We start from the raw sequence: 21,662 nt of genomic DNA, 5'->3' as shown, positions 1-21,662 counted from the left end.
GCATAGTTCTATTTATTTTAGTGTAAAAATGAACCACTACATGCAAAAATCAAGAGAATTTTAATGGTCCTTGTTCTTAATGGTTGTTGGGAATAAATTTTATGGTGATTACTGGACACTAATATGTTGAGCCAAGTCTCACCAAGTGCTTCTAAGAGATTATGTAAATTTGCTTGACCTTGGGAATAATGTAATGTAGGAGACAAGCTCCTTAGTCCTCAATCGTAGCACTCCTACAAATATCATATATTTCTTGACATTTACCTGATCCACAAGGTTGACTTTTGACGGGCATTTTACTCTTTTTGTATTTTCATGTGAGTTAACCTTCAAAACATACACAAAATGAGCCAAAATTATGTAAACCTCTTGGCAAAGACTTATCTAAATGGTATCTTCATTGAGAGCACATGACTTCCTTTCTAACTTTTTGTTTGAAAATGCCAGCAAAACACTTCAATTGATTTTATGTTTTTGACCTTCTTTATACCATCAATCCAAAAGTGACATATGTTGCCTTATAGTTGTTTTAAACAAGAATCTCTCTGGTTCTCTCTTTTTAGGGGGATTTTGCCCATAATTATATCATAATTGCAATTTGTAAGCAGAGAGGCCACTTGATTCTTGGCTTGCAACAGTGGGCTAGTGTCCAATGCATTTTGTAGTAGGAGTTTCCAATAGTGTAGGAAGCGAGACAAAGGATGCCATAATTGAAAGGATGCATTGGTCCACTACTTACTCCAATGGAAACCTCAATAGCTTATTAAGGACACATAATCCACAGGTTGCAAACAGCAAACAATTTCCCTTTTTTTTTTAAAAATGGTCCGCAGAGTTTGACATAATCAGGATGAATATGAGCATATTTTAGAATTTCTAACAGAAAATGTTACAGAAGGAGAGGTAAGTGGCTTTATATATTTGTTGTGGAGGAGTTTCGTGGGGAAAAAGAGTACGATGGCTACAAGGTGGGACATTTGGCACTTTGTCAACTGAGTTTTGGCCCAGCTTCAAGTATCTCGGTTGTAAGTTTATTGTCCTCTCCAATCTTATGGTCTACAAAGTTTTGAAAGTTCTTGATGAAGAGCCCCGCAAGCTTGTCAAGAGTCTCCCTGTATGCCTTCTGGTCCGGCCACTGCGATTTACAACATTGTTTCAAAAACAATTTGGCCAGTGGGAAATAACAAGGTGAAGGTTCACAATAGACATTCTAAAACAAAGTGCAAAGGAAGTCAAATGATGCCCTTTGATGAAGAAACCAATGCACCAATAAAAAAATGCACACACAAACATTTGTACACCTTCCTCTCTGCTCTTCTAAGGCATGTTTTAAAATGCCCAAAAAAACAAAGGGCATTTGCAATCACGAGCACTTTAACATACCATGTTTTCAGGATGAAGAATGTTGGTTGGCACTCCTTTCACTTCATCCGGAATAAGCAGCCCAAAGACCGGTGTCTCACTATACTTGGCCTTACAGAGGGATCCATCGTGAATTGCATCGATAATCTTTCGAGTGTACTCAAGTTTCATTCTCCTTCCAACACCATAGCTGAAAATTAAACAGAACATAAACTTAAATGCTTCTCGCTTGCTATATGCTTTCCTTTCATATTTAGGGTTTAGGGTTAGAGAAGTCTATGAATCTCAGCATAACTTTCCTGTGTACATACCTGCCTCCCGACCATCCAGTGTTCACCAGCCAAGCCTCAGTACCATGCTGCTTCATTTTCTCTGCCAGCATTGCCGCATACTTTGTCGGGTGCAGCATTATGAAGGCTGCTCCGAAGCATGCAGAGAATGTTGCTTGTGGCTCTTTGACACCATCCTCTGTTCCAGCAATCTAAAGACACAAAAATCAAGTCACCTATGAGAATGAGAATGTGTGTGTGTGTGTGTGTGTGTGTGTGAGAGAGAGAGAGAGAGAGAGAGAGAGAGAGAGAGAGAGAGACCAAAGCTGTGTATCCACTTATGAAATGATACATAGTTTGCGCCAACGTCAGCTTGCTAACAGGAGGCAACACTCCGAACGCATCGCATGCCAGCAAAATGACATTCTTGGGGTGAGGACCAACGCATGGAATCTTGGCATTAGGTATGTATTCAATAGGATAAGCAGCCCTTGTGTTCTCTGCACTCATGCATGAACAATAGCCATCAACATTGGTCAACAGTCTTTGATATAATTGTTGCAAAAGCTATTACATGAATAACCACAAACCTGTTACTGAGTTGTCAAAATAATCGACCTCCCTCGTATGTTCATCAAACACCACATTTTCAATCACTGTGCAAAAGAAAACCCCCTCCCATTTAGGTGATATAAACATCCTTGAGAAACTCAACTCTGAAGACTTGTAGAGCTACTAGACCCACACAAAACGAACCAGTTCCAAACTTGATTGCATTCCAGATATCGGGCTCGCTTTCCGCTGTCAAGTTTATACATTTTGCATAGCAACCTCCTTCAATGTTCGAGACGCCATTGTTGCTCCAACAATGCTCGTCATCACCAATCAAATAACGATTGTGATCTGTCGAAAGTGTAGTCTTTCCAGTGCCTACAGATAGCATACGAACTTAGATGATGAGCATATGCAAGGCATCCCAAGCGGAACTGTTGCAAGTTCCTCCTTGGCCTGGGCCATCGCAAGGAAACCTTAACCAAACTCTTTTAGCAATCAAAAAACCATGAAGAGCAACCAAGTATCATAATTCAATAAAACATGAATAGACCCAATCTCATAGTTCAAGAAAGTTAAAAACACCACCTGACAGTCCAAAAAACAAAGCAACATCCCCTTCCTTGCCCATGTTGCATCCAGAATGGAGGGAGAGCACACCCTTTTTGGGCATCAGGTAGTGCATGAGACTGAACAAACCCTTCTTCATTTCACCCGCATACTGTGTTCCAAGAATTATCATCTCCCTTCTTTGAAGATTGATGTCTATACTAGTTGAAGATGTCATGTAATGCGTATACCGGTTACAAGGAAAACTGCCAGCATTATAGATAGTAAAGTCTGGGTTCCCAAAATCTAAAAGCTCCTCAGCAGTGGGACGGATACACCTACATTTAACAGTAACATGGAAAACTTACAAGTTACCCATATGAAATTGTTTAGTTCCCTAATAAATTGTTTGCAGCAGCAATAAATAACAAGCAATTGTGTAACTGCTACAAGACTTGTTTCACAGGATATGATACTTACATATTGTACATGAAAAGTGAATGATACGCTCGAGCCGATATAATACGAACTTTGATCCGATGCTCCAGGTCCCAATTCAGAAACTGGTCATTCACAAAAACCTGATACACACAATAAAAAGACATTAGAGAAGCTAAAAACTTTTCACAAAACTTTGGCTTACTCCCCTTTGTGGATTGATCACCATAGGGCCTTGCACTTTTTTGTACTTGATGTGCCAGCTCTCATTCATTGCAGCACTCCCAGAAGGTTCTATTACCCTATTTGTGGATTGAGATTAAGCATTCTGATGGAGATCTTGCTTTGTGTAGGACAAATATGATCTTGCTGATTGCCAACCTTTTGCTACACCTATGGAACTGGGTTTGAAACTTAGGATGTATGATTGACGTGATCCTTTGATGTCTCTCTATCAGCAAGCTGTTACGTGTCTCATAATTTATTTATGTATGCATTATGAGGCCGGATGTACACTCTGCAATTTCAACAACAAGTACACATACCCTAGTTACTAAGCATTACAGTCAAGTAAAAGGTTTGTCTTGTCCCAAGCATGAATCATTGATCGTTTTCAAATTTTAGCCCTTTCCCTTGCCAGAACCGGCCCCAATTTGTCACCGCTATCCTCTCCGCAGCAGTCCAGTTCTTCGGCAGCCCATTGAACCTTTCCTCAAACATTACCTTGCTGCATCAAGTGCTCCCATTACTGCCCATCATCGGCATCAGCCAGCTTTCAGCCCTTGATTCCTCTCATATTGGGAGCGCAAATCAGCCCTAGATCTACCGCCATAAGTATCCGCTCATCGAGACGAATCCAAAGGTGCATCATATCAGCCCCGGAGGTGCTTCATTTTGGAGAGTTACCGCAACGACATTCCCCATTCGAGTCAATAGAAAGTCTGCACTTGAGGTATTGCATGTGTGTACATTCCATTTACGCAATCAAAAGCAAATACCACATCGGCAACGGTGGGGGAGACCCTTGAGAGAGTTGATTGGGACCCCATCGGCTCTCTCTCTCTCTCTCTCTCTCTCTCTCTCGACGGCCCTCTGCTCTGCACCCGCACCTGCGCCCCTCTCTCTCTCGGCTGCTCTGCACCCGCCCTTGCGCCCACCCGCAGCCAAAGGCCTCTCTCCTGCTGCTCCCGCCTGTCACCCCCCCCCCTGCTCGCGTTGTTCTGCACCGCCCTCACGCGCTCTGCAACCCGCTCCCCGAAACCCTAACCTTTGCTCCCCCTCCCCGTGTAGAGAGAGAATGGCCCCTTTTGCACAAGCGTAGAGAGAGAAAGAAATTTAGGCGTAGAGAGAGTGGATGGATTTGAGGGGTAGAGAGAGAATACGTAGAGAGAGAAAATCCGAGAGCGTAGAGAGAGAATAGGTCTGCTCGTGTAGAAGAAAAAAAAAGGGCGTAGAGAGAGGAAACCCGCGACTCTGTCCGCGTAGAAAGAGAAAAAAAAAAACCGCGACTCTTCCTCTCTCTGGTACCCCCTCTTTCCCCCCCCCCCCCGTCGCGGCCTCTCAATCATGAGAAAGCCGAATAGCAAGGATGACCCGGTGGAGGATGCCATCCAAAAATGCAAAGAAGAACTGAGCGAGTCCATCTGCAAGATCACCCGTCACCTCTTAGGTACTATTAACGACCTCGACGCACGCGTGGCAGCACAGGAAAGCACGATACGTACACTCGAAGATCGCGTGAAGGCCCAAGATGAGGAAATCACACTACTCAAGAAAGAGCTTGCAGAGGTGCGATCGCAGAATGTCCTCGAAGAGGGAGAACTTCAACCCTCTGTCATTGAAGAGCTTAACACGATCAAGGAACAAGTACGGGCCATCAAAGAAGGTGGGGAGCAACAAAAAGAAATGACGACCTCGTGGGTAGATGTCATCACAAAGACCCAGCAGAAAGCAGAAAGCAGAAAGCAGAAAAGGCCGAAAAATGGATTGAGATTGTCAAGAAAGGGAAAGGCAAGGAAATAACTCCCACCCCCACACCAACCATCATCAACTTGACACTCGAAGAGGAGCAAAGGAGACGTGTGCGGGCCTTACACGTAAGGGTATGTGGCCACAGAGACCAAGATAATGTAGACAAAGAGGTGAAAGAACTCACGACCTTGGTGGGGGTCAACGAGCAGACGCATACAAGCGCTTGGAGAGTGGGCACTAAGAAAAGTGGGAGCAACGGAGAAACCTCGAAGGAAAGGGCACTCATTCTCCGCTTCCCCTCCATGGAAGCGAAGAAAGACTTCTTGAAGAAGAGAGCGACTCTAAAGAAGACGGGCATCTTTCTTGGAGATGACCTCACCCTCTCGCAGATTGCTCATATGCAAGAAGTAATGCCGGAAATAAGAGCAGCAAGGGAAAAGGGGAAGATTGCCTTTTACAGGGATGCAAAGGTGGTGATATTGGAGCGACGCCCCGCATGACGGTGCGAGACCTATGGGACCACACTAAAGATGGCAACCTGGAATTGTAACGGGTCACTCCGTCTTGATGTAGGGGCCTTTGAGGATAGTTTTATGGGGAGAGACATCATTTTCTACTCTGAGACGCATCAAGCACCGGGACAATCCATGCCACAGGTGAGCGGATATAGATGGGAGACAAAAGCCTGCAAACAAGAGACCAGATCGGAGCATCGAGAACGGGGCTCAGGGGGAGTGGCAGTTCTATTCAGGGAACTGCAGCCAATGATATATATAGCATGCAAGGATGAACAAGCTAGGTACATGTGGGTGAGGCTCAGGGCAGAGACGGGCAGATACCTCTACATTGCTATTTGTTACTTTCATCCTAGTACGTCAGTATATGCATCACCTAGAGGACAATCCCCCTTTGCTATTTTGGATAATGACATATGGGAATTTTCCAAGGATGGTGACATTATCATACTAGGGGATTTCAATGCTAGGACTGCCCACCACCAGGCAATATTTTATGATACTTCCGAAGAGATGCTCAGGGAGCTGGACGTCACAGAGATGGGTCTATCTAGACTATCACAAGATGAGGAATACACTAAGTATGGTAGATACTTGATAGATATGGGAACCGCACACAGATTGGCCATTGTGAATGGCCTACAAAGATTTTCGACAGCTGGAGGTTTTACTTGCTTTCCACACCGACATGGTGCAAGCACAGTGGATTATGTTATGGCCCACCAGCCAGGTCTCATCCCATTCTTTTAGGATTTCATGGTGGGCACTAGGCCAATTGGAGTAGCAGTTGATCATGCTATCGTGTCTTTCACCCTGACCTTTCAGTTCAACACAGCTCCATTAGGTGGGGTCCCCATACACACTCGGTATACCTTCATGAGGGAGACGGATTCTGTGTATATGGATGAGATATACAGGTAGCTATGCACCCAGGAGCCAGGATGGCCACTAGATGAACTCACTCAGATTTTGACAGAGACGCTCCATGGAATTGGAGCTGATCTCTTGAGACAGCTAATTCCAGTGTTGAAGGATTTCAGCTACTAGTGTGGGAAGATTTCAAACAGCAGACTAGACAGAAATCAGAGACTATACTGACATGTGGATACTGAAATAAGAATCAGACTTATAGACTGGAATAAGATTCAGATTCAGATTCAGAAGACTGGTTGAGAAGTAAGTATCACTGAAATATATACCATGATTGAGATTACAGTGAATATGATTACAGAGAGAAAGTATAGCCGACAATACTGCCACTGATGCTCAAGTACAATTGTAGCTCAAAGCGCTAATACAAGTGATAACAATTGCCAACCCGATAATAATGTAATGGGCCCTATTTATACACTTCGGTTTTACTGTAGTAATTGCTCTAGTAATTACTAAGTAATTCGCTGCCCATCTTCTAAGAACACGTTCCCGCATGGTGATTATCCAGCCGTCTACATCCTTCCCTTCTTTCTTGAATTTTGGCAAGATTCCAAAATTTCTGAAAAATGCCCGTCTGATGCTGATGTGAGACTGAAAAATCCATCGTCTAGTTTTGTTGTGGAACTGAAAAATCCATTGTCTGGTTCTGGTGTTGGGATGCAGGAGTTCAAAAAAGAGGATTGCGGGAGGCAGTGGAAAAAGCCAAGGTGGAGCTCTCACCAGGCCAAGGTGGAGCTGTCATCAGGCCAAGGTAGAACTGTCATCTCTCCCTGCCTGCTGAGAAGAAAAGTCGCCACTGAATTCTGAGATGGAACTACCCAGTATCCTTCCATTGGACCGTCTTCCTTTTGCCTTTGCTTTTTGACCGAGACGGTGCCTGAGAAGTCTCAGCACCAGCATTCTCCTTCTGGATCAGTCGGTAAATGGCCTCCTGCTCAAGCTGATCCCGCCGGTCTGTGGTCATCTCTACCTCATAAGGTGTGAGAGAATGATAGGTTTTCGTGTCAGGATCATAGAGTGTACGCCTGCCCTTGGTCAGTCTGGTGTTAGGAAATAAGACGTAGCTAAATAGATAATTGAGTAGATTACTTAATGGAGAGAGACAGATTTATATACACGAGATTATAGAGTAGAGAGAGAGAGAGAGTACACACGATATACGTGGTTCACCCAATGTGGGCTACGTCCACGGGAAAGCAACCACTCAATGGCTTTAGTACTTCAAAACAAGAAGTAGTTTACAAAGGGATTATACCCTTAATGGAGCTCCCGCCTTCCTTCACTCTCACCACCTCACACTCACCTTGTTGCATCAACTTCACACTATGAAATGTGTGTAGAAATGGCCTCCTTTTATAGGCCAAAAGAGCTGCCCTCTCTTATGAGAGACAGCCATGTGTAGCCGCCCTTGTGTGAATAAGTCCAAATCGGACCCTCCAATCCGCCCATGTGTGGCGGCCCTTGAGAAGACAAGTCCGCTTTTGAATTCGGCCACCGGCCATTGAATTCGGCCACCGGCCACCGGCCATTGACTTCCATTGACTTCCGACCACCGGCCATTGACTACCGGCCACCGGCCAGTCGACCGGTTGTTTTCCGACCGCTTTCCGGCCGCCGTCCGGCCATAATATTCCGGCGAAAAAAAGTCTCAGGGGCCTCCGCCCCCGAGGCCTTTAAAGTTGCCCCTGATTCTTGTCCGTGAAAATTTTGGTTTCCGGTGAGTGATTTTCCTTCACGCACGATGGCTTCTCCTCATAATGGGGGCCTTACAAATGTGCGCTTTTACCACAGAAAATTACAAGGGTAAATCAGGCTCCATACTTAACAATCTCCCACTTGGAGACTGATCTCCAAACCAAACCTGTGACTGCTTTCCATTCTGGCTTCTTATCCTTGAATGCCGATTGAAGATGAGCAAAAGCTCAACTTCTCCTTGTTGACCACCTTTGTAAACATGTCTGCAGGATTTTCACTTGTATGCACCTTTCCTAGCTTTAGTTGTCCCTCTTCCAAAAGAGTGCGTATGAAGTGATATCTCACCTCAATGTGCTTTGTCCTTGAATGAAAGGCTGAGTTCTTCGCAAGATGGATAGCGCTTTGGCTATCACTGTACAAGACACAATTGTCTTGTTTGAATCCAAGCTCTTCTAAGAATCTGTGAAGCCACAGAATTTCTTTGCTTGCCTCCGTCATTGCTACATACTCTGCTTCCGTGGTAGAAAGTGAAACCACTTTCTGCAGCTTTGAAGCCCAGCTTACTGCTGTGCCTCCAACCGTGAACACATAGCCAGTAGTGCTCCTTCGAGTATCTTTGTCACCTGCCATATCTGCATCAGCATACCCTTCTAGAAAAATATCAGTTCCTCCAAAATACAAAGCATTTGTTGTTGTCCCTTTTAGATACCTAAGTATCCACTTCACAGCTTGCCAATGCTCTTTACCTGGGTTGTCCATGAACCTACTCACAACTCCCACTGCATGTGCAATGTTTGGCCTTGTCCAGACCATAGCATACATTAGAGAACCTACCGCTGCAACATATGGAACTTTAGACATATAGGCTATCTCCTCTTGTGTCTTTGGACACATATCCTTCGTTAGTTTAAAATGACCAGCCAAAGGTGTAGAAACTGGTTTTGCATTTTGCATTGCAAACCTTTCTAGTACCTTCTTGATGTAATCTTCTTGAGATAGCTTTATTGTCTTCTTCGTCCTGTCCCTTGATATTTTCATACCAAGTATCCTCTTTGCAGGACCTAAATCTTTCATTGAAAAAGATTTAGACAGCTCCTCTTTTAGGTCTTTGATGTCCTGCATGTTAGCACTTGCAATCAACATGTCATCAACATACAACATTAGGATGATGAATTTCCCATCTCCCAAATTCTTCGTGTAGACGCAGTGATCGGAGTTGCATCTTGTGAATCCATGATCCAACATCCATCGATCAAACTTCAAGTACCATTGTCTTGATGCTTGCTTTAAACCATACAAGCTCTTCTTTAATTTGCAAACCATTTTCTCCTTACCTTTTACTTCATACCCCTTTGGTTGAAGCATGTAGATTTCCTCCTCTAAGTCACCGTGAGGGAATGCCGTATTTACATCCATTTGCTCGAGATTTAGATCATGAGCAGCCACAAGGCTTAAGACAAGCCTAATTGAGTTCATTTTTACAACAGGAGAAAATATTTCATTGAAGTCAATACCTTTCTTTTGAGAAAAACCTTTTACCACAAGCCTAGACTTGTACCTTTTCTTCCCACCTTCTTCTTCCTTCAGCTTGTACACCCATTTGTTTTGAAGTGCCCGCTTACCTTTAGGCAACTCAACCAACTCCCATGTTTGGTTGCGATGTAGTGAGTCCATCTCCACTTGCATGCTCTTCGTCCATTCTTCTTTGGATTCATGTTGCATAGCTTCTTCATATGATTCCGGCTCTCCAGAATCTGAGATCAAGAGATGGTTGAAGGAAGGAACAAACCTTTCTGGAGGTCTACTTGCTCTTGTAGATCTTCGGGGAATAGGTTGAGGCTCCTCATTTGGTTGACGTTGTTGCACATTGTCACCGCTTGCAGTCCTTGAGTCGTCACCGTCCTCAAGCTCCATGTACTCATCACCTGTTTCTTTTGTTTGTTTTCTTTCCAAGTAATCTTTGTACATATTTTGTTCGTTAAAAATTAAATCCCTACTCCTTAAGATTTTACCATCTTCAGGATTCCATAGGCGATACCCAAAGTCACCTTCTCCATAGCCAATGAAGAAACACTTTTTGGACTTTGCATCTAGCTTTGATCTTAAGCTTCTATCTATGTGCATGAAAGCTTCACACCCAAACACTTTGAGAAATGCATAATTCACCGGTTTACCTGTCCATGCCTCTTCTGGAACTCCCCCATCCAATGCCGTTGAGAGTGACCGATTGATTAAGTACACAGACGTACTTACAGCTTCCGCCCAAAGCTCAAGCGGTAGGCCTGCATGTAGCCGCATGCTTCGTGCTCGTTCCATGATTGTCCTGTTCATCCTTTCGGAAATCCCATTTTGTTGAGGTGTCCTTGGGGTTGTCCTTTGCCTCCGAATGCCATTGCTAGCACAAAAGCTTTCAAAAGCTTGGCTGCAATATTCGCCTCCATTGTCGGATCTGAGGCATTTAACCTTGGTACCTGTTTCATTCTCCACAAAGGCTTTCCACCTTTGAAATATGGAAAATACATCGGATTTATTCTTCATGACATAAACCCATGTTTTTCTAGTCGCATCGTCTATGAATGTTACATAGTACAATCAGCCACCAAGTGATGGTGTACTTGCAGGACCCCAAACATCAGACTGAACCAACTCAAGTTTTTTATTTTTTTCTTTCATTTCCTGATTTTTGAAATTTTACCCTCTTTTGTTTACCATAAACACAATCTTCACAGAACTCTACGTCCACTTCTTTCAAACCTGGTAGAAGCTCTTTGTTTGAAGGATTTGCATTCCTTTGGCACTCATATGCCCAAGTCGGTAGTGCCATACCGCACTGTCAACTTCTGTAGTTGTTGCACAAGCTGAAGGTTGCGTGCTAACAGTACACAAGTAAAGTGTACAGACTTTTTCACCCTTGGCAACCACCAAAGATCCCTTTGAGATCTTCCACCGTTTGTTTCCGAATGCACTGTTGTGACCTTCATCGTCCAATTGTCCTGTAGAGATCAAATTTTTGCGAAGAGAAGGAACATGCCTAACATCTTTAAGCTTCCATTCATTTCCGTTAGCAGTTTTGACAGAAACTGTACCTTTGCCGACAATCTCACAAGCTTCATCATCTCCCAAGTATACATACCCAAAATTACCTTTGGTGTAGTCTTGGAAATGTTGCTTGTGTGGTGTCGCATGGAATGAAGCCCCGGAATCTACTATCCAGGAATTAGACACATTGTCTAATGAGAGAATTAGAGCATCTTGCTCTACTTTACCTGCCACATTGGCCTCCGATGTTGGCTTGTTGTCTTGAGACTCTGTCTCCTTCTTCTTCTTGGACCAGCAATCCTTCTTGACGTGGCCCTTCTTGCCGCAGTTCCAATATTCAAGAACTGACTTTGTGCGTGACTTGCTCCGCCTTGAGCGATCACGACCCTTTTGGTTTTTGAACCTCTCCTTAAGCCTTCCTCTTGTTTCCACTGATAGTGCAGCACTTGATGATTCTCCTGTGCTTCTCCTTCGCATTTCCTCGCTTAGGAGAACACCCACAACATCATCAAACTTAAGAGTATTTGTGCCAGAGATAGAATTACTTACAGCCATCACAAGGCTGTCCCAACTATCCGGTAGAGATGATAGTATAAGGAGAGCTCGCACTTCGTCATCGAAATTGATTTTCACTGATCGAAGTTGACTTATGTTTGTGTTAAAGTCATTTAGGTGTTCTGCAACTGAACCATTCTCTGCCATCTTTAGATTGAACAAGTGCTTCATAAGAAATACCTTATTGGATGCCGATGGTTTCTCGTAGAAGTCGTCAATTGACTTCATCAAGTCCTCCGTGGTCTTCATCTCCGAAACATTGAAGGCCACCGTTGACGCCAAGCTTAACCGGATTGTTCCCAGTGCCTTTCGATCAAGGACAATCCATGCTTCATCTGCCATCGTTGCGGGCTTCTTTGCAAGACCGCCTAGTGGCAAATAGAGGTCCTTCTGGTAGAGATAGTCTTCAATCTGCATCTTCCAATGTTGGTAGTTTTTGCCGTTGAACTTCTCAATCTTGAGCTTCCCTTCCTCCGCCATAACTCCCACTCAATTCAAGGAATCCTTTCCTTGAGATAATTTAGCTACGAGCAAACCTTGCTTTGATACCAGTTGTTAGGAAATAAGACGTAGCTAAATAGATAATTGAGTAGATTACTTAATGGAGAGAGATAGATTTATATACACGAGATTATAGAGTAGAGAGAGAGAGAGAGTACACACGATATACGTGGTTCACCCAATGTGGGCTACGTCCACGGGAAAGCAACCACTCAATGGCTTTAGTACTTCAAAACAAGAAGTAGTTTACAAAGGGATTATACCCTTAATGGAGCCCCCGCCTTGCTTCACTCTCACCACCTCACACTCACCTTGTTGCATCAACTTCACACTATGAAATGTGTGTAGAAATGGCCTCCTTTTATAGGCCAAAAGAGCTGCCCTCTCTTATGAGAGACAGCCATGTGTAGCCGCCCTTGTGTGAATAAGTCCAAATCGGACCCTCCAATCCGCCCATGTGTGGCGGCCCTTGAGAAGACAAGTCCGCTTTTGAATTCGGCCACCGGCCATTGAATTCGGCCAAAGGCCACCGGCCATTGACTTCCGACCACCGGCCACCGGCCATTGACTTCCGACCACCGGCCATCGGCCATTGACTACCGGCCACCGGCCAGTCGACCGGTTGTTTTTTGACCACTTTCCGGCCGCCGTCCGGCCATAATATTCCGGCGAAAAAGAATATTCTGGCCTTTAAAGTTGCCCCTGATTCTTGTCCGTGAAAATTTTGGTTTCCGGTGAGTGATTTTCCTTCACGCACGATGGCTTCTCCTCATAATGGGGGCCTTACAAATGTGCGCTTTTACCACAGAAAATTACAAGGGTAAATCAGGCTCCATACTTAACATCTGGTTCTGGCCAGCTTATGACAATGCGAAGCAGTATGGATCCATCCTTCTGGAAGAGACTGATTTGTTTTGACGCGAGCTTCGAAAAGAATCTCAGCCATCTCTCGTACTGCGGTGCTAGACCCGGCTTTGCTGCAATGTCTTTCTCAGGCAGTTTGGAAGATTCGACCGTAAGCTGTAGCAACTGATTAGTAATCCTAGTCAATCCTCTGACCTGAATCTTCCATTGGCCCATACACAGCTGAATCCTATGTAGCTCTTCTTTCATTGCCTGAATGTCATTGATTTGAAGAGCATCATTGAGCAATGTCTGCCAAGTCTTCCATTCCACAGTTGATCGCTCATACCAAGCCTGAAGCTCATCAGTTATTTTGAAATATGTGAGTCGATCAACTGGTTCTTGATGTTGAGGATACAGTGCTGGAAAGAATCTTGGCAGCTCAGTTTCTCTTGCTGGAACAGCATACAAGAGAACTGGAGAATCAGACACAAATTCCAGGAAATTGAGAACAGCCTGGTTCTCCTGTTGCATCATCTTCCTAGTGATTCTCACTAGCTGGAATACGGTTCGGAGATCAGTTGCCTGTGCTCCTACTCACATTCTCGTTTGAGGTCCTCTGCTAGTGGTTGTCTGGTCCTCAAGAATGGTTTTCACTCTCTGATCCAAAACACCTCTGGCAGCTTGCAGTTGTACCAGAACTTCCTTGAGTTGGACCCTAATATCCTTCATGCAGCGGTAAGTTGGTTTGTTACCCAGCAGAAGTTCCAGTTCTAGAGCTAAAGACCGACAATCTGCAGTAGACTGTCTTTGCCAGTGCGGATTTGCCACTTTATCATCAGCATTGAGTATCCATTCCGGAACTCGTTCCAACAACTGAACTGTACTGGGATGCGCAGGTAGTCTACAAACTTCTTTATCATGGAAAGCAACGGATTTCCAATGTTCTACCATTTCCCTGGCTCCCACATATAGTCTTTGAAATCTTTCTAAATCAGTCCAGAGAGCATCATCCTCCAGATATTGTCTGGTGATGTCTGGCTGTGAGACTGGCCTCCTTCATCTGGTCCTGTCCCACCAGTACCAGGTCCTCGAGGTGGAGATGGTGGTGGGGCATCATCATCATCCTTTGTATGCCCCGTTTCTTGATCATCCTCCTCCTGATCAGCTTCATCTTCTCCATCCTCATCCGAGGAAGTCGTTGCTCAATATAATCCATTATAGCTTGGTTCATCAGAGCATTATTGAACTCACCCATCTTGTCCTACAAATCGCTCTGCAAACTTTCCATCAATGACTTTAAATTTTCTAAGTCAAAAACAGCATTGTCTGCGGGGTTTAAAATTTCAGACAAGCTATTGTAGATGTATCTGTCAGTCAACGAACGCTTCAGAGCTGTATGGTGCAATAGCAGCTTTCTGAATTCTGTCCGCTTCATTCTGAGCATCGTTTCAGCTCGCTCAGCAGCTCTCATTGCTTCATTCCTTTGACTTTTCATGATCATAATTTCAGACTCAGCTTTAGCTAACTTTTTGTTCAACAACTCCTGAGCCCTTGCTGATTGAGCTTCCAGTACCCTGTGTTGTATGTTCTACACTTCTTGGGCTTTCTGGAGTGTTGCAATCTGATATTGTGCTTCTGCCAAGTCAGCTTTAAGCTTTTTGACTTCATCTTCTGATCCAGCAGCCTCCACCAATTGTCCCATACAACTAACAATGGTATTCCAAGAAGACTGTATCAGTACTGAACATCTGTCTTTGACCGTGGTTGGATTAGAATCAACAGGTTCATATATTGCCACAGGAGCCACGTAGGATAGAGTAGCATAATCAGTTGTGCTAAGCAAAAGATGCCCTCTCAATTTCTGAGTTTGCATTTGCTACAGCTTATCCTTTTTAACCAGTTGCAAAGGGTTCCCAGAAATGGAAAGAACTTCTCCAGAGAAAGTCGAGGACGCTGGGCCTTTCCCTTTGTCTAGTTGACTCTTGCCTTTGTCCACTGACTAGTCTGGTACCTTCTCCTCAGTGACTGGCTTTTCCTGATCTTTCCCAGAGCCAGTAGTGACTGTATGTTTGACAACTGACTAATCAGGCACAGTTTTTTGAGTAATTTGCTGCTCTGTTTTACTTTTCTCAGCTTTCTCAGTGCTCACTGCCTTGACCTGGCGTTCTATTTGCTTCAAGAACTCACTGTTTTTTGTCAATGTAATTCTTGGCCTCTTTGAACTGCCAGCTTCCTCTACAGTGGCTTTCCTTTTCAGGTCATTGGAAATCGTTTGACTGTCTGTTTCCTCGTCGTCTGAGAACAGTTCAATCTTCTTTGGTTCAGAAATGGGCTGCTCACTCCAAGCCTGCTTTACCTGCTCATTAACATCTGCAGCAGTAGCCCAATACAAGAATTGCCAAACATACCATGCCTTGAAAACAGTTTGAGATTTCAGCTTGGCAGTCTGTTGAAGTACATTATGCGAGAGTATTTGACAAAGGTTGATATGGACTTGTGGATCCAGTATCTTGGCCAACAACATAGCAAATAATTTCTCTGACACATACGTTGGGTTATTCTTAAGACTGACTGCTTCAGCTACAAACCTGTAAGCAGCGGAGGCTTCCAGTCCTGCTACTGGAACTCCTTGAGCACTTGCCTTGCGCTTCTTTCTAGCTGTTTCATCCTCCTTTAGAGCAATACTTATTTGCTGCGCAGTCGCCACAGACGGTTTGGGCTCATTAGGCATCCGAAATGCAAATGCAATGGCTTCTGGTGTCATTGACACCTTCCTATTATTTATCATAGCACTGCTAGTGTCAGCATCAAAGGAATCAAGAACTTGCTTAATGATATCTGCATCAAAAGCAATCCTTGTAGCTTGCAACACAACTCGCAGATCCCAGAGTTGTAGTAGAGTCATTGCGTGATCAGTAAAGACATAGCATTGGATTTTACTGTATGGAAGAACAGGAAGGCTTGCCTTTGCCTCAGCAACTATAGCCTGGGTTTCTTCAAGAGTTTCCTTCATCTTCTCTGAGTGTTTCCTTCTACCCATACACTGTGTGGTCGACGATGATGAAACAGGCGAAGGCGAAGAGGACTTACTTGTATCAAAGCCGTTCCCTGGTGTCGCTGGTAAGGTTGTCTAACCGTCAACTGTCTCATCAGAGGTCGAAGTTTGCCGCTGTAGTGAAGAAACCTCGGAGCTCGGCGATGGCGAATGGTTGACAGGAGGAAAGCGTCGCGCAGGAGATTTATGAGAAAAAATGCTAACTCTCCTTACTGTTATACGTATTCGCGCCATAAAAGCTTCACCACTCGCCACTCCTAGACTTGTGTGCGCCGTTGCTGTCGTGGCAAACATGCATTGGACAAGACTGCAACCCATCCTTGTAATAATTACCACTGGCATATCACTTGACCGTTGGCCAGTTAAAATTTGGAAAGTGTGTCCATACTGGTTCTGAACTGACTCCCACTCTGGCTGGACCATACAGGTACTGGTTCTCAGGTCAGCCTGATCTGGTTCTTCTGGTACTGGTTCTGAAGCTGGAACTGGTTGCACATGGAAAAGACCAAAAATGTTTGATTCCGGTATCTCTTGATCAACAACCTCCAGTTCCTTAGTACCTTGTTCCAACCCAGTTTCTCTGGTCTCTGAATAATAAAGTTTGATCTTTGCTCCATTATATACTCCCGGCAACATCAGTCCAGATAAATCTTTCAATCTGACAGTGCCATTGGAGAAGACCCAATTGACCTCAAAAGGTCCTGCCCAGGCAATCTTCAAATTGGCTTCTTTGGACCCAATTTAGATTGATATAGAAGCACTAAGTCTCCTTTCTGGAATTCTCGGACTTTAATTCGGCGATCATGCCAGTGCTTCCTTCTTTGTTGAACAATCTCCTGTTCCAATATAGCTCTTTGCCTGAGTTCATCTAACTGCATTAGTTCATCCAGTCTTTTCTTAAGATTATGGTTGAAGTCTAATCCATACTTCACAGCCATTCTTACACTGGGGATTACGAACTCCATAGGAACCACACCTTCAGTACCATACACCATTCTGAATGGTGTCATTCCAGTAGTCACCTTATAAGCTGTCCTATAAGCATAGAGCAGTCTGAAGCTTCAAATCCCACTGGTCTGGTTTCTTTTGCACCACCTTAGTGAGAATAGTCTTCATTGTCTTATTGCTACTTTTAGCCTGTCCATTGCATCTGGGATAGTAAGAAGTAGATTTCCGATGCTTGACTGAAAGCATATCCAATAGGATTTCCATAGTATCGTTGATAAAATGTGTCCCTTGATCGGTCACAACTTCTACTGGACATCCATATCGGCAAACAATATTCTCAAACAGAAACCTTGCATTTGACTTGGCTGTGTTGTCAGGAAGAGCCTTAGCTTCAACCCACTTGGTAACATAACAAGTAGCCATCACAATGTACTTGTTCTTCCTGGGAGTCACCTTCTTAAAAGGTCCCATAAAATCCAGTCCCCATTTCATGAATACTTCCAATGGTTGTATCGGCATTAAGGGAGTCATGTCTGCAGCTGTTAGTCGGCCCATTCTTTGGCATATGTCACAGGTTTTACAAAAGCTTCTGACATCAGCAATCATTGTTTGCCACCACAGGCCTGCTTGCAGAATTTTCTTGTAGGTCACTTCGTTGGAGAAGTGTCCACCAGACTCGCCATTATGCGCTTCTGAAATAACCTGCATTCTTCCTTCCATAGGGACACACCTCCGAAGTATACCATCCACACCTAATCAATAAAGTACTCCTCCGATGATGGTAAATTTCAGGTTTTTTTATGATCAGAGCTTTCTTCTGATTCTGTTTCCAATCCTCTGGAAAGGCACCTTGGGAAAGGAATTGATAAATATCATACCATTCAGGATCCACTGATTCTTCTGCTTCTAACTGAAATAAATCATCATCCACTGGCTCATCTCTCAGAGGTGATTCTGAATATCCTTCTGTACTTCTGGAGAGAAAGTCAGCTCCACATTGGTTTTGGCCAGGCTTATGGAAAATTCTGAATTCAAATTCCATAAGGAACATCATCCATCTTATCGGCCTGCCTTGGATAATAACTTTGTTGATCAGAAACAGAAGAGCTTGATGATCCACATAAAAATGGAATAACTTCCCCAATAGGTAATGCCTGAACTTCGTAGTGCTAAAAACCATTCCGAGGGCCTCTCTTTCAGTAGTCGTATAGCCTTGTTCAGCCTGACTGAATCTCCGACTAGCAAAATAGACCGGATAGTCTGTTCTGCCATTTGGCGGAGCTAATATTGCCCCCATTGCCAATCCTGAAGCATCTACATGTACATGAAAAATAATATCCCAATTCGGCTGCCTGATAACTGGTTTACTGGTAATGGCTTTTTTCAAATTCTGGAAACTCTCCTCACACTCAGCAGTCCAATTGAACTTACTAGTCTTCTTTGTAAGCTCATATAGTGGTACTGCTTGAGAAGCAAACATGTATACAAATCTTCTATAGAAATTCACATACCCTAAGAAAGAACTCAACTCAGAAGCAATTCTAGGTGCTTTAGCTTGCTGGACACACTGTATTTTGTCATTGGCCATTTCTATTCCATTGCGGGAAACCACATATCCCAGTAGTTGTCCCTTCCAAACCAGAAATACAGATTTGAATGGATTCAAACAAATCCTTTTCTCCTGACAGCATTTAAAAACCATCTCTAGGAATAGAAGGTGTTGTTCCTCATCTGAATAGACAGTGAATTCATCCATGAAAATGGCGAGGAACTGATGAAGAAATTCATTAAACATCTCCATCATACACCGCTGAAAAGTAGCTGGTGCATTGCACAGGCCAAAAGGCATCACCAGATACATGAATGCTCCCAACTCAGTAATGAAAGTGGTCTTAGCCCTATCTTCAGGAGCAATCTGTAACTGGTTATAGCCACTATAACCATCCATGAAGCTATACATCTCATATCCTGTGATCTCATCAAGCAACATATCAGTAAAAGATAAGGGAAATGGATCCTTAATGGTCTGGGCATTTAGTTTCCTATAGTCGACACACACTCTTAATTTCCCATTCTTCTTAGGAACCGCGACTATGGGAAATAACCAATCACTGCTTGCTACTTCCGTAATGAACCCAGCTTTGAGAAGATTATCAATCTCCTCCTTGACCTTCTTTGCATAATTGGGGTTCATCCGGTATCTTTGCAATCTGACTGGCCTAGCATCCAGTTTCAGTGGTATTCGGTACTGACAGACTTCAGGATCTACTCCCTTCAAATTTGTATGTTCCTAGGCAAATACATCTTTATAGTTCTGGAACATTTTCCGTGCCTTTTCCTTAATTGCCGGTTTCAAGTGCTTGTTGACTTTGATCATTCTGGGATTTTCCTCTGATCCCAGGTTCCAGTCCTCTACTTCTTGATCATCTGGAAGCAACCAGTTTGGTCCGCCTCCTTTTCGTTTGGTCGATTTTTCAGCGTAGTCCCAAGAAGGTCCATTCATTTCTGAATCATTATTCTGATCCAGTGGATACTTTTCAGAACATACTGGTTCTTCCATTATACCAATATCAGCTGGTTCCTCCATTATACCAGTATCAGCTGGTTCCTCCATTCTTCCAGTTAGCTGAACTGTTCTTTCCCCTGTATTGACTTTAGTAAACTGATCAGGGAATTGTCTCTTCTGCTTGTCAGCTTGCTCTTTGTTCAGCAGGATTGCATTCAAATCAATTTCTGCCAAACGAAATATGTTCATAGCTGCTAGCATTCGCTCAATTTTCTTAGCTCGGTATTTTTGACACAACTCCTTCGGCCTCAGTTCCTTTTTCTAGCTCCTGGTGTTGTTGGTCTGGATTTTGATTCTGCCACTGGCCCCTTCTATGGTTAAAGTCTGGTTTGCGTAGTCATGAACAGCATGTGTTGTTCTTAACCATGGGCGGCCTAGTAGCATTCCATATGCTCCCTGCACATCCAAGACTAGGAAACTGGTTTTGAATTTCTCCTTCCCAACTCTTATCTGCATGTTTTCAATCATACCCGTCGCTTGTACGACTCGATGATCTGCCATTCTTACTTTGAATGGTGCTAGTTTCATGTTAGTGATACCCATTCTTTGCTGAAGATGGGCTCCCATTATGTTGACTCCTGCTCCTCCATCCAGTATGACGCTTGAGAGAGGTTCCCACTGTTTCCTGACCTTGTAGTCTACCTGAATAAGTGGAACTTCATCATCCCGGACAACCGTCACGTCCACTGTTCTGGCCTCTGCCTCAGTCTTCCTAAGTTGTCTAATAAAGTTGGCCACCTCAGGTAAGGTCTTTCTTATATCCTCCAGCTCTACAGTTAGCTTCTGGATTCTATCACAAATTTTCACCTGAATTTCCTCTCGCTCCTGGTCCGACTGATTGTCAGAGCTTGAAGAACTAGTGTCTTCACACTGCCATTCTTCTTTAGCAGTACTACTCTTTCCTTCCACTCCCATTTCATCAGCTAGTCCATGTACTATAGCCAGCATGATCTCTGTCATGGCCGGTATTGACTGATCTTTATCAGTCGATTGGGCTGGTATCTTCTGAATGACTCTAGCTTCGGAACTTTCTGGCTGCTCTGGCAACTTCTTAGCTAAATCCTCAGTGATTTTAGCTACTAGTTCCCGCTGCTCTTGCCACTCATCTACCACCTTTTCTTTACCTTTGGCCTTCCAAACTTCCCTTTGTTGGGCCCACTTGCTGCTGTTAGAATTAACTGGTACTTCTGAAATGTCTGGAATTTCTTCAATGATCACTCCATTGCTCCTGGTAACTACTCTGACTGGAACTGGCTCTAGTGCCTTAGCCTCAGTAGCAGTCGTTACCGGTGCATCTGGACATTGGGCTGCAAAATGACCATACTTCCCACAAGTATAGCAATTCATGCTCCTGGTCTGGAAGGTGCCTCTTCCTCTTCCTCTTCCTCTTCCCATTCCTGGTTGGTATCCGCCACGTCCTTGACTAGTACCACTGGTACCTGCTCTCCCTTCTTGAGCTACTTTGATTGGTTCTACCTTCACTGGTTCAGTGTAGGCAACCACTGATAGATCCTTTCCTTTCTTAAAATGGTGAATTCTGATGCCACAATTATTCCATAGGTGACCAAAGGCCTTGCAGTAGGTACATTGTGGACATGCAGTGGAGATGTGGTCCTTGGATTTGCATCTGGAACACCAAGTCTCTATCTTCCGGACCGGCTATCTTGTGTGGCTAATTTCTGCAATCTGCCTAGCCATTTCTTCAATTTTCTTGGTCCATGATCCTTTCTTTGATTTCTCCTTTGTCCGTTCATTGGAGCTGCTCTCGGAGCTGCTGGATGTGCACTGGAATCAAAAGCTTCAGTATAGCCGAACTACTGCTACTGGTTCTTCGTTTCTTGTGGCTCTTTTCTTTCTTAGCCTGCTGT

The 21,662-nt window shown here is 44.0% G+C and overlaps 1 protein-coding gene across 1 annotated transcript in view; it reads right to left on the bottom strand.

Moving 5' to 3' along the window:
- Positions 1-790: 790 nt before the first annotated feature.
- The window catches only part of LOC147440033 (phosphoenolpyruvate carboxykinase (ATP) 1-like), a 108,171-nt gene continuing 87,299 nt past the window's right edge, over positions 791-21,662 (bottom strand). Inside the window, exons 6-13 of the mRNA XM_086485727.1 lie at positions 3,213-3,313; positions 2,772-3,070; positions 2,388-2,561; positions 2,222-2,287; positions 1,953-2,131; positions 1,674-1,843; positions 1,384-1,552; positions 791-1,135 (exon numbers count right to left, since the gene is read on the bottom strand). Of these exons, the coding sequence (XP_086341853.1) occupies positions 989-1,135; positions 1,384-1,552; positions 1,674-1,843; positions 1,953-2,131; positions 2,222-2,287; positions 2,388-2,561; positions 2,772-3,070; positions 3,213-3,313 (1,305 nt within the window). The 3' untranslated portion in view covers positions 791-988. The remainder of the gene's footprint in view (positions 1,136-1,383; positions 1,553-1,673; positions 1,844-1,952; positions 2,132-2,221; positions 2,288-2,387; positions 2,562-2,771; positions 3,071-3,212; positions 3,314-21,662) is intronic.

The sequence above is a fragment of the Adiantum capillus-veneris genome, chromosome 16 (assembly GCF_014529385.1).
Source record: "Adiantum capillus-veneris isolate H3 chromosome 16, ASM1452938v2, whole genome shotgun sequence".
Classification (NCBI taxonomy): domain Eukaryota; kingdom Viridiplantae; phylum Streptophyta; class Polypodiopsida; order Polypodiales; family Pteridaceae; genus Adiantum; species Adiantum capillus-veneris.
This window is presented reverse-complemented; position numbering and strand designations above follow the sequence as displayed.